This window comes from Octopus bimaculoides, chromosome 1 (assembly GCF_001194135.2).
Source record: "Octopus bimaculoides isolate UCB-OBI-ISO-001 chromosome 1, ASM119413v2, whole genome shotgun sequence".
Lineage (NCBI taxonomy): Eukaryota > Metazoa > Mollusca > Cephalopoda > Octopoda > Octopodidae > Octopus > Octopus bimaculoides.
The window spans coordinates 128,742,224-128,756,109 of record NC_068981.1 but is presented as its reverse complement, the minus strand read 5'-3'; the positions used below and the strand labels follow the sequence as shown (position 1 = coordinate 128,756,109).

General features: G+C 35.6%; 1 protein-coding gene across 1 annotated transcript; it reads left to right on the top strand.

Annotated features, from left to right (window-relative positions):
• The first annotated feature begins 787 nt into the window (after positions 1-787).
• LOC106870826 (ankyrin repeat domain-containing protein 45) lies at positions 788-13,299 on the top strand. Its single transcript, XM_014917049.2, has 4 exons — positions 788-1,553; positions 7,499-7,666; positions 9,691-9,776; positions 12,840-13,299. The coding sequence occupies exons 1-4, from the start codon at positions 1,262-1,264 to the stop codon at positions 12,984-12,986; spliced, it is 693 nt and encodes a 230-aa protein (XP_014772535.1). The 5' UTR covers positions 788-1,261; the 3' UTR covers positions 12,987-13,299.
• Positions 13,300-13,886: the final 587 nt, after the last annotated feature.

The window sequence follows — 13,886 nt, the reverse complement described above, 5'->3', positions numbered from 1 at the left end:
TATATATATATATATATATATATTAGAAAATATTTATAAGTTGTTATAATATAGTTTTCTTTATCGTGCGTGTGTGAAAATCAAACAAACCCAAGAGTGACCTCTCCTCTCCACTTTTTCCTTCTTCGATCCAAAACAATTTTTTTCCCACCTACCGAGAAATTAAGTTTGGAAACGAATGTGTGTGTGTGTATTTCTTCCAACATAATATTGACTTCTTCAACATTTGGTTTTCTTACACTATTTCTTATTACTTTCATTTTTTAAAAGTATTTTTATTGCAAATTAAGGTGATTTCTCCCAACATTAATTAGTGTAAATATAATCAGTAATTCAGCATTAATAATAAAAAGTACGTTGCTAATTAAGAACATTTCATAGTGGAGGCGCAATGGCCCAGTGGTTAGGGCAGCGGACTCGCGGTTTCGATTCCCAGACCGGGCGTTGTGAGTGTTTATTGAGCTGCGGCAGGGGACGGTGGCGAACCCTGCTGTACTCTTTCACCACAACTTTCTCTCACTCTCACTTCCTGTTTCTTTTGTGCCTGTAATTTGAAGGGCCAGCTTTGACACATTCTGTGTCACGCTGAATCTCCCCCGAGAACTACGTTAAGGGTACACGTGTCTGTGGAGTGCTCAGCCACTTGCATGTTAATTTCACGACAGGCTGTTCCGTTGATCGGATCAACTGGAACCCTCGACGTCGTAAGCGACGGAGTGCCAACAAAAAAAAAGAACATTTCGTAAAAACATACAAGATACAGGTATTCTTTTTCTTTGGACAAATTCTTTGATGACCAGTGTTATTCTTATCGTAGTTTACAAATCCAAGCATAAAAACGTTACTCAACTTTGAAGTTTTGAGACAGACGCCCCCCTTTTCACATACACTCACACACATGCACTTATTAACGGAAGGAAGGTTATTATGATACTTTTGGGGTATCTTCTTTTTCCATTATAATTATTCTGTTGATTCAAGGAGCTGGAAATACGAAGAATGAAGTTCTCAGGCGGAGTAAATTCGATAACTGTTTATTCACAGGTTTTGTGTTTGAGCTTGAGATAGGGAAGCTAGAGATAAAGTGTTAGACAAACTTGCAGCGATAATTTCAAAGTAGTCAGCCGGTGGTAGCTATAACAACGACTAACAATATGGCGTCACAACAGTCGGAAACTTTGTCCAATGAGTACTTTTTCTAAATTATTTTCTTGTTCATCTCATTCCTCAAACAACAAAGTCAAGAAGATTTAGCGCATCAATGATGAGGAAAATATCTGAAGATGTGGAAGTGACAGAAGAAGTCAGTTCTTCAGAAATCAATGTTAGCCCAGACGAAACTCCTATCACCCATTGTATTCTACATAATAGCGTTAAACTTCTGGTCGATACGTTAAACGATGAAGAAAATGAATTGTTAGTGCCTCCGTTATTGAACGAACGCAATGCTACGGGTAAATCACCCCTGGAGTTGTGCGCTATTCTGGGGCGAACTGACATCATGAGAGAGTTGTTGTCAAAGGGAGCGGACGTCAACCTAGCCAACTGTGAAGGTATCAGATTTCTTAGTTCACCTCTTAAGTTCATGTCCCATACATCACACAGACGTACCTTACCACACTTAATTCTACCTCCACGACAGCTTTATTAGAAACAATTTATTTACAAAATCCTTTTTTATTTAAAAAACATTAAAATGAAAGGGTTGGGAAGTCAGCTTAAGATTCGGGAATTCAAATTTATTCTTGATGTTTATATTTATTGATTCAGTTTCTATATTAAGTTTAGGTAACTGTAGAGAATAGGTGCTCATTAATTTTTCTGTGAAGCTACTTACTAGCAACCTATCCAGGTTGTTACTAGTTTTTCACCCACTCAACACAAGGAAGGAATGCAATAGGTCTATGAATCCTGCTGACATACGTTTTCTAATGGTCAGCTACTCAACTCAAGAATCTGTGGTTCCAAATCTCATCAGATGTTCAGTTATTTTTTAAAAAAGAGTATATATATCAAGGTTCTAGTTACAACTCCAAGTATCATCTCATTAACTTGTAAGATATAGAGTTGAGGCAAACAAGCTGAATCAGTGAGCCTATTACAATTCTCACTTGTACCTATTTTTATTCATTTACATTACAATGATGTAATTGAGAAATGCATTGACTTTAATCCACCTTCTTTCCTTTTCCTATGGTATGAAGCCTTGAGTCTAGTAAAAAAAAAAAAAAAAAATCAGCGGGAAAGAAAAACTATATCTTAGTAAATTCTCATTGAGTATTTGAAGAATCATAACATTAATAAGGGAAATACAATCATTAACATGTCATAAATTTTTAGAAGGCAGTGGATAGTTGATATGTTACAGTACCTTAAAAGCTTTGTAGTAATTAGTTGCACCCACTTTACATTCTTTATATACAGCCCTTTTACAGTCCTGCTGGGGGTTGAATTCGACTTCTGTTCTCCTAAGATCTATATATGATGAAGTAAGTCCTAATGTAAAAAATCATTTCTTTATAAATTTCTCGAAAATAGTGTCATTTGATATTAATTTTGTCTTTGGTACAGTGAGCTGGCAGAATTGCTAGGACTCTGGGCAAAATGCCTAGTGGTATTTCATCCACCTGCATGTTCTAAGTTCAAATTCTGCTGAGGTGGACTTTGCCTCTCATCTTTTCAGGATCGATAGAATAAATACTAGTTGAGCATTGGGGTTGATGTATCCAACTATGCCCCTACCTTGAAGTTACTGGCCTTATGCCAAAGTTAGAAACCAATACTAATTTTGTCTTTCAGGTAAGACACAAAGTATTCTTTTTTTAATTATTTAGTAATTGATGTAGACATCATTTTCCTATAAGCACAACTGTTACAGCAATCTGTTTTCTTGATAAAAATCTATCAGTTATCATTCATTGATTAAGCTGATACAAATTGCATGAATGGTATTGATAGTTTTTTAGAGTCCCAGGTCAATCTCAGAACAATTCCAGCTATGACTACTTTGTTTTTTTTAACACATAATGTGTCTTTCCTACTTTTAAAGACACAATGCAAGTCAAGCGAGAGGAACTATATAGTTGCTCCTGCATCAGTGAGATATCTCAGTGTTGGCAATTCAATCCAGGAGTCTTCAGTTTGATTCTTGCCTTAATTTTATAACCTAATATTGACTTCACATAAGGCCTCGCATTTACAAGTAAGGATTAGATCTGATGAATTCGTTCCACATTTGCTCACACAACAGTGAGGATGAAAGTCAAAGTCAATGCTAACAGGACTTCAACATGAAACATAAAGGGACATAACTAAATACGGCATAACATTTCCACCAATCCAATGTCATAGTTATAGATCAAACATTGAAGAATGATAGCCTTGAAATATCACAGTGTGTTTGCATTTGTGTGAGGTATAGTGCAGTGTTATGCAATAATGTCTGATACAGTGCAGTTCCATTTCAATAAGTGTTGTACAGAAACTGGAATGGTTCAATTTTTCTTTTTTTTTAAGTAGACGTTTGTTCTGTCACAAGCTTGAAATTATATTTCATAGTAATATTTATTTCCCATATTGATTGGCACAAGTTATAAATTTATATTTTCTTACAATAACCACAAAACTCTGAAGCAGTGGTAATGCTCAGCTATTTAGACAAAAACACATCAAAGAACATATAGCAAATTTGGGTATATATCATAATGGTTGTAATGTTGTAATTGTTATATATATACACACACACTATACAGGCACACACACACACACACATACATGTGTATGTGTGTGTGTATCTTTCTAGTGTTTCTGTTGTCGTGTTCCCTCTCCTTCCCCACCTTGGTATAAACACTTTAGGTTATTGAGAAATCTATAAATTTACATTAAATGTGTACCTGCCACCGACCTACTGTTCCCACTGTAAAATGGTTGGCTAAATGACCTGAGAAAGTGTTGGGTTATGAGGTTCCTCTTGTCCTCTCTTATTGAAGACTATTCAACTTCTCTAATGTTGGTGCCATGAATAAAATGCACCCTGTACACTGTAAAGTGGCTGGTATTAGGAAAGTCATCCAGTAATAAATACTGAGCAGTAGCTCCCAATGGGAAGTGACTGGGATTGTGGAAGCTTGTCCAACCCAGCAAACAAAGAAAGTAGACATAGAATTGATGATGAGGATGATTATATATTTTATATGTTAATTTTTAAAATATTCTTTGAAAATATATATATTACTAGCATGTGTTCAGAGATAGAGCCTGATTATAGTGGTGAGGAGAAGGTATGGTTGTGAAGAGCAGGCACAGCATCTTGAGCAAGTATCTCCTACTGTATCCTCAAAGCCTTGTGAGTGGATTTAGTTGATAGAAACTGAAAGCAACCCATCATGTGTGTGTGTGTACATATATACATACATACATACATATATATATATATGTATATATATATATGAGTGGGCAATTGAAATAAAAGGACACTCAACACATTTAGTAGAAGTTAAGTTTTGTAGTGGTTGGTGTTGGGAAAGGCATCCAGACGTAAAATCCCTGCCAAAACAGATACAGTAGCCTAGGATAGTTTTTCTACCTAGCCGGCTCCTGTCAACCATCCTACCCATGCATGCATGGAAGATAGACGTTAAATAATGATGATGATACTGATGATATATATATATATAGAAATATATATATATATATATATAGTACCGCCTGACTGGCTCCTGTAGGATTTTCGAGCGAGATCGTTGCCAGTGCCCCTGGACTGGCTTGTGCGGGTGGCACATAAAAGACACCATTTCGAGCGTGGCCGTTTTCGTGCGGGTGACACGTAAAAGCACCCACTACACTCTCTGAGTGGTTGGCGTTAGGAAGGGCATCCAGCTGTAGAAACTCTGCCAAATCAGACTGGAGCCTGGTGTTGCCATCCGGTTTCACCAGTCCTCAGTCAAATCGTCCAACCCATGCTAGCATGGAAAGCGGACGTTAAACGATGATGATGATGATGATGATGATATATATATATATATACACCAATAATAATAAAGTGTATGAAGACTTGTACATCCACAAAATTTACTTTATAGTTATGTACGGCATATTATAATGACCTACATGTGTTTCCACTGCAACAATTACTCACTGTTGCAAATGCAATTTTGCAATATTATCGGTGCAGAGGAAACTTATAGGCCATTATAATATGCTGTATACAACTATAAAATAAATTTTGTGAATGTACAAGTTTCCATACTCTTTATTATTATTATTAATATCAATGTACACTTCAAACAATTTTTACTGTCCATCAGAAGACTTCATGGTGTGACTAACAACTAAATGTAGTTACAGACATTAGTTAGTGATTGTTGTAGTTGGCTGTGAACTAGAACTTAACAAATGAACCAAAGAATTCATATGAAAATATAAAAAAACTCCAATAAAAAAGTTAAAAGTAGAATATACTCATGTTTTCAATGCTGTATTTTAAAAAGAAATGCTGCTCCCCGTTTTTTTTTTGTCTTCTAGCACAAGATGTATGTGCTTGAATAGACCACAGTGCATAACAATATATTTAATGACCCTTGCAGGGATGGTAGGCAAAAAAAGAAGTAGTCACAGTTCTAAGACAGCATTCTTCACTCTATGAGATGTTATCTGGTATACCGCAGGGATCTGTTCTTGGTCCCCTTTTGTTTGTACATTAATAACATAGATGCCAACTTAAAGAATGCCTCAATACTGAAATATGCAGATGATATCAAGCTGTACCTTGAGATAAAAAGATCCTGAACACTATAGATCTTTCCTGCAATTGGATCTGGATATAATGCAGCAATGAATCATGGACTGGCAACTCAAGCTGGCTGTGGACAAGTGTACCACCATACATTTTGGGAGGAAAAACCCAGCATCCACGTACTCCCTCCACAACATGACCTGGGCATTGCTGTCATCAGCGAGTTGCGTTGGACAAAGCACATCTCTAAAATTGCCAAAAAGGCTGAGGGTATATTGGCATCGCTCAGCAAGACCTTAGTCAGCTGCTCTCCAGCTATCTATTTAAGGCTGTATATGGTTATGGTGTGGTCACACTTGTAATTTGCATCACCAGTCTGGAACCCTTATCTTGCTCAGAACATTGTTCTCCTGGAAACTGTTCAGAGATGTGCAACCAAATGAATACCCTCCACCAGGCATCTACCACACTCTGAATACCTTGCTTTGCTGGGCTTCGATACATTGAAGCTCTGATGTCTGGCAACTGACTTAGTAAAGACCCACAAAATTATTAACCATCGTGCCAACAACAACCTTGAGCACCTTTTTGAATTCCATGTGTCTAACACACATGAGCATGCCTACAAAGTCAGAAAACAGCACAGCCCCTATGACTTTTGGAAACATTTATTCACAACTACCTGCATCAGTTGTTGGCTGCTGAGACAATGCATCCTTTAAAACCTCTATGCTTCCTGAAATTCGCCAACACTACACCTGATATCACCACCTCCATATACATGCACACATGTATATCATGACTCATATACTTCACTTTCCTGACATTTGTACATAATTCTATGTACTATACATGAACCCTTGATAAATTGTATTGCACCTGAGCACTATACACAATAATTTCATTATTATTATTATGTAGATTGAAAACCTGTAAAATAATAATAACCTTTGCTAAATTCAAATTACAACAAACGTAAACAAACAAATGAAATTTGCTTTTAGAAGCGTTGAGATGTCTTACAAAGTTAAAGAAGTGATTTTAAATTCTCAATCGCAGAATAATGCTAATAATATAGCCTGAACAGGATAAACTACCCCTATTTTGCAGAGAAAAGTGTAGGTGGCTAGCTGTGGACTCGAACTCACATCCCCGTGATTACACATCACGATGCTTTGACCGATTAAGCTAAACTACCCACTACAAATTCCTCTGCAAATTTAAGATGTATAGAAATCTCGCTTTATGAGATGCTCTCATATGTTTGTCGTAATTTGAATTTAACATATGAGAGCGTCTCATAAAGTGAGATTTCTATACATCTTAAATTTGCAGAGGAATTTGTAGTGGGTAGTTTAGCTTAATCGGTCAATAACCTTTGCATTCTATCCACTAGGTCATTTTTAGGTCAGTCTGACATTGCAAGTATGTTGTTTTGACTGTATAATCTACATTAGCCTCCAGTTCCTACTACTCTTAACTGTGCAATGAAGGCATTTCTAAATACCCACTAAAGTATTCTGTAGATGCTCCAGCACACAAACACTTAATTAAAACTTGTTAAAAAGTGTAGTTGTATTGTAAGTAATTATTGTGTTCTGCAGTTGCTGTTTGGAGCTATTTAAAGTTCAATAAACTAATGAAGGACTGATCAACCATTAATACATAGATATGATTTTGAATAGTCAAATGCTTGACTCTGCTTATGTACAAGAGCAAAGGATAAATAAATATTTATCTTTCACACTTTGTTTCTATTTTTAGGGTACACTCCTGCTCATTATGCATCTGCCTGGGGTCAAGTTGCTGTTCTCAAAATCCTGACAGAGTATGGTGCTGATCTTACAATAAATAATATCCGTAATGAAAGCCCAAAGGATATAGCCCAACGTTATGGAAAAGTTGAATGCATTGACTTCATTGACTGGGCTTGTAAGAAATCCCGTTGTTTTTCATATAAATTCTGTGGGTTTTAATATAGGGGCTTCTTTTAGAACTTTAGAATGAATGTTTAAAAGTGTGTTTCTTTTATGTTTATCTATGCATGCATATGTACATGTATGTATGTTTATATGTGCATGTCTGAGTATATATGTACAAGTGTACTCTTATAATAGTATGTAAGGTAAAGAGAGTGAATAAATATATGAGAGAGGGGAAGAGAAAGTGGAAGAGAGAAAGAGAGAGAGAGAGTGCGATACTAATTCTAATGAAGCTAGCTGTAATAATTTTTTCATTGTTGTTAACTTTTCATTCGTACAGGGATTTTATAGTTCTGTATAATTTCAGATGCTAACATAAATTGTTATAAGACGATATGATGATATTGATATTAAGCATATAATAGTTTTAATTTTCCTTTTTTCTTATAAAAGATATCAGAACTGTTAAAACGATTACTGAGTTAAGATGGTGCAGCTAACGCTTGCTTTCCTATTTAACTATTAAACAATTACATGGCATATTGGTTTCAAATTTTGACATAAGACCAAAAATTTGGGGGAGGAGGTAAGCTGATTATATCTACCCCAGTGATTGATTGATACTTATTTTATTGATCTTGAAAGGATGAAAGGCAAAGTTGATCTTGGCAGAATTTGAACTCAGAATGTAAAGACAGATGAAATGCTGCTAAGCATTTTGCCTCATGTGGTAGCTGCTCTGCCAGCTCACTGCCTTATAACTACATGACATATTAATACTCATTACCTATACTTGACTTAATGTGACAATAAGGGTGACTTTCAGGCCAATGAGGGAGCCTCTACACAGTCACTTAGCCTCTTTTAGAAATAGTAAACAGATCTTTCTTAAATCATGTACCAAATTCTAGGACCCGTCTGGCTGTACCCAGTTTCCATGGTGCATAAGTGACCAAGATCACAACATTTCCTATGAATAGGATACCAGTCCATCATAGGGTTACTCATTTACAGCTGAGTGAACTGGAGTGATAGGAAATGAAATGTTTTACTCAAGAACACAGTGCACCACCAAATTTGGGAACCAAAACCCCACACTTTGTGATTGTGTGTGCAACACCCTGAAACAATAGGTCACATGCCTTCTCAAATCACACCCTATTTTAGAAAACAAATGCACATTGGATAATGTAATATGGAGTGGACTGGACAAACATAAGGTAGTTATTGCTGGAATGCATTTGATCATAAGTCTGCCTACACAGGATTAACCTGGGGCTAAACAACAAGATGGAAGCCTCTGTTTGGTTGCTTTAGTTGCTAGTTATAATGGACAGATCTTCTTCAAACCATGCTATAGAAAAGGAACAAAATATTTGACCATCATTGTTGCCATCATAACAAAACCTGGCGATTATTGGGACAATACACTGTTCTGACTTAATAACATTTTTCTATGCCCTCATTCAAAGGAATTGAAGGCCATTGTAGTTGTGAATGTACTCCATACCTAATTTGATAGGATAAAAATGGTAAAATTGCTATTTGTATTCATCTTGGTTTGAAAATGTCTAGAGAGCATTAATTAATTGAAAGCACTCTCACTGCTTGACAAAGCTTTGCACACTTAAGCAAATTTATTATTTACTGTTTACACATAAGAATGGCAGTTTTTAGTGGGCTATGAATGACAGATTCTGTGTCTGCAGCTAATGAAGTCTAACAATGCAAAAACACATGTTATTTCATCCAAAGCTCAGCTTGGTATGTTTTTACACATATTATTTATGTGGAAATTTTCTCTTCTAAGTCAGTCAACAGAGCAAAAGTTTTTCCACTTTTGAGTGTACATGAACATGTTTAATATAAATGTGCACAGCTTTATTTTAATCATATCACTGCTGTGTGGATCTTTAATTAAATAGGATTTATGTTTGTGTGAGTTTTGTTTCTGAAGTAGGTTTGCTGATTTGTAAAGTAAGTATAGTTCACTGTTGAAAATAAGTAATTGTAATTTAATGTTCTTATTTTTAGTTGCCAAAGAAAGTCTTTTGGCCAGAATTAAAGCTATACAAGATGTACTTATTGAACCAGAGAAAAAACCCTCTAGGGAAGAAAAGGTGAGACAGAAGCAAAATATTTAAATATCCTTAGATTAGGTTTGAATGATACAGTTCTATATCTAAGAGATGAGGAATTATGTATATTATTTGCATTATTTACATTTGACAGACATTGTTTGTTGTTAACACAACATTTTGGCTGATATACCCTCCAGCCTTCATCAGGCGTCTTGGGGAAATTTCGAACCTGGGGTGTTGTTGTTGTTGTTATTATTCAGGTCACTGCCTGGAAGTGCTTGTATTACTCTTGAATACTGTCCTGATGTCATATGGGCCGCATATCTTTTGTATCTTTTCGGAGAGGCCTTTCACATAGGGTAGACAGACTGCAGATAGTTTATTGGTTTCATCCTCTCTTTTCTTCATAATTGGTGTTGATAGTATGTTATGGGGGTAGTTGTTGCTTAATAGATTGTTACTGAGCGTGATCATTTCTTTGTGGTGGGTATCACAATCGCTGCTTATATTCTTTACATTATTTACATTTGACGGCTATTTGTCTTCATTTTGTTTGTTGTTAACACAACGTTTTGGCTGATATACCCTCCAGCCTTCATCGGGTGTCTTGGGGAAATTTTGAACCTGGGTTCTCATTGCTAAGGTTTTTTTTCCCCGATGTTGTTATTATTATTATTATTCAGGTCACTGCCTAGAATCGAACTTGGAATCTTAGGGTTAGAAGCCCGTGCTTTTAACCACTATGCCATATGCCCGTGGGTATAGTGGTTAAGAGCCTGGGCTAAGATTCGCAAGATTCCGAGTTTGATTCCAGGCAGTGATCTGAATAATAATAATAATAACAACATCGAAAAAAACAACAACTTAGGAATGAAAACCCAGGTTCATAAGACTTGCCAATTTTTCCGAGAAGTCAGCCTTATTCTTCACCACTGTAGCATTTCCCTTGTCTGCCGGAAATATTATGATGGAATTGTCACTCTGTAGTCTTTTGATAGCGAACTTTTCTTCCTTAGTGATATTTGGTTTGGGAAGTTTCGCTTTTTCCAGTACCTGTCTCACTTTCCACCTTAGTTCATCTCCCTGAGCTTTTGGTATCTTTACTGCTATCTCTTCAATAGGGGCTATTATGTCCAAGTATGGAATGTGCTTGATGGTTGTCGTAAAGTTGAGACCTTTGTTTAGTACAGCTTCTTCAGAGCTTTCTAGATGTCGGCTACTTACATTAATTACTGCTTTCACAGGTGGGTGATGGACTTCAGTCTTCATTCTCTGACCTTTGAGTTTCATAAACTTCTTAATCTGGCGTGTCTTCACCATTTCAAATTCTTTCATGTACGACTTTTCTAGATCTTGTTGGATTCTCTTTCTATCATCATCTCTGGTTATTTTCCTAAGTAATGAAGATAACCTCTCTTTGATTTCGTTATTTAGTTGATGTGTTTTCCAATGGTTGTAATGGATCCTCTCACAGACGAGGGCATGTCCTGCCCTTTCTGCTACTCTTCTAGCTTTATATGAATCCACTGGTGTCATTATATTCAAGCCAGGTGATCAGGTATGGCAAAATGGAGACCACCTCCCCCATGGGATGAAGTTAAAATAATAGACAGAGAACAACACTGGAAAATATGAAAACTAAAAGAAGCAGCACATATGCTAGGACACAACAACCTCCTAAGCAGACTGAGTGCAGATATGAGTAGCATATGGGAACCGGTATTAAGGAAGGATAGGAAAATATTAGATTTATAAGCCCTAAAATTCACTCCATAATTGCCCATGGGTATATGGCGTAGTGGTTAAGAGCGTAGGCTACTAACCCCAAGATTCCGAGTTTGATTCCAAGCAGTGATCTGAATAATAATAATAATAACATCGATAATACCTAGGGAATGAGAACCCAGGTTCAAAATTTCCCCAAGACACTTGATGAAGGCTGGAGGTATATGAGCCGAAATGCTGTGTTTACAACAAACAAGATGAGGACAAATATCTGTCAAATGTAAATAATGTAGTATAGGATGTTACCCAGGGACTCAACTAACAGTCCACTACATCATATAACAGAAACAGCTGTAAGCTAGCCAAGTTCATTACATAACCTTTGTTTTCTTCCAGCATCATCATTTTTTCCTATTACCACTCTATACTCATCTAACATTGTGTTCTGGACCATATGTATATTGAGTTCTACACCAGGTTATTAGTCTCGCTATGCCTAAGTGAAATATTAATATAATGTATATATATATATATATGCACAATAAATTTCAGTGATTCTTACCCATAGTTATTCACTTAGAATGGCAATAAGTTAGTTTTGGTCTAAATTATTACAGCCATATCAACATATTTTCTGCAAAATAAATTAAAAAAACCAAGCAAGATTGTAAAACCTAAGTTCAAAGAAATCCTCAGTGATAGAATTTTTAATGATTCCAGTTTAATTTACCAATTGTTGACTCCTTGAATAAGGAAACTCTACAGCCTCTTTGTTTATGCAGTCTCATGGTTCTTAGTTTAAATTTTGTTAGACTTAATCTTTTATATTCATTATCAGTGAACTGAATACCTTAATTTTATTGAAAGTAAAGATTGATATAACTATACAGTGTCACCTCCTATGCTGAGGTATTATTGAATGAAGAACATTTGGTTTGTTTTCAAGTTTTATTTGTTTGATATTATTTCTTATATTTTAATCACCTAAACTTACCAGTATTGTGTAAAGTTTTATCTCTATATTTGATACTAAGCATAAATTTTAAACTTGAAATTAATCTGTATACTTAAAACAGATAGGTTCTAAAACTGAGTATGAATAGAAAGTTGGATCTAAAATGATTTTTGACTTCATGAAACAATAGTATATAAATGGTGCATTATGTATGACTTGTATAGAAGATATATGTTAGTAGCAATGTAGAATAACATGGAAATTGGCCTCGTGATTAGAGGAATATAGAGAAATTAACCTAAAAATTAGGCGGTAATATGGAAATTACCTTGCTCATTAAGTGACGGTATAGGAATTAATCTGTAAAATTGTTTAACCAATTTTTATGGCTGAAATAAGTCCTGTTTCTCTCTTATCACCAGAACCTTATTATAAATTCTTGCAAAGAAAAACTGGCATGGATTGAAAATTCTCCTACAGCAACAACCCAAGAATTCATCTCACAGCAAGTTGTTTTGGATACTGCATTGTCTGCCGTACTATCTAAAATTACCACCTCCCGCAAATAAACTGAAAAAGAGAGGTTGCTTTGACAATCTGAATAAATCAACAGTCTGAGGGTGTACTGTCCAAAATAGATTCCTTTTCAGAGATTCCAGTTCACTCTGTTCTTAATATTATCGATTTGATTTATTATCCAGACATTGATAATGAACACTTGTTCATCAGTCAATTTATAGGGTTTCTTTTGTATTGGAAATAAATCAATGTTAATTGCTGATGGTTGAAAAAGACAGGAAAATTATCTATCAGAGGTGAGTAATTATATCTTAGACTACAATTTGATACTTTTTCCTTTCTAATAAAATGAACATAAAATAACAGAGATATTATTAGTTGTTTAGGAAAACAAATCATCCAAAAAATTCCATATTGATGTAACTAGGGTGGGAACAAATGAATAGCAGTTAAAAGAAACGACAATAGAAAGATATTTATAGAAAGAAAATATGTATAATGATACTTTTCCTATGTGTGTTTAAAGATCTAGTTCTCTTTGACTATCATAGTGTCTTAGGATTATTACACTAAAATGGGGTCCTATTGCTTTCTCTAAGTAGGCATGTAAACTAAAACATAAGAAATAAGAGTTGTGACATTCATGCTTTAAGGAAAAGTATTAATAATGGAGAAATGAATACTAACAGCTGGAGATTGAAACCAAGCAATGTACGCACTTAGCTAGGAGTTCCCTTTATATTTAAATTTCTAGAACAAAAGATTTTCAGTGTAAGCACACCTCCTTCATTGGACACAAAACTCTGCTTGCGAAGACATGTTGGAGCAAGCGAAAGCGAAATCGTGATGGCACTTGTGCCCAGCGTTCCTTTCTGGCACTTGTGTCCGTGGCATGTGTAAGGACTTTCTAGCGAGATCGTTGCCAGTGCCCCTGGACTGACTCTTGTGCG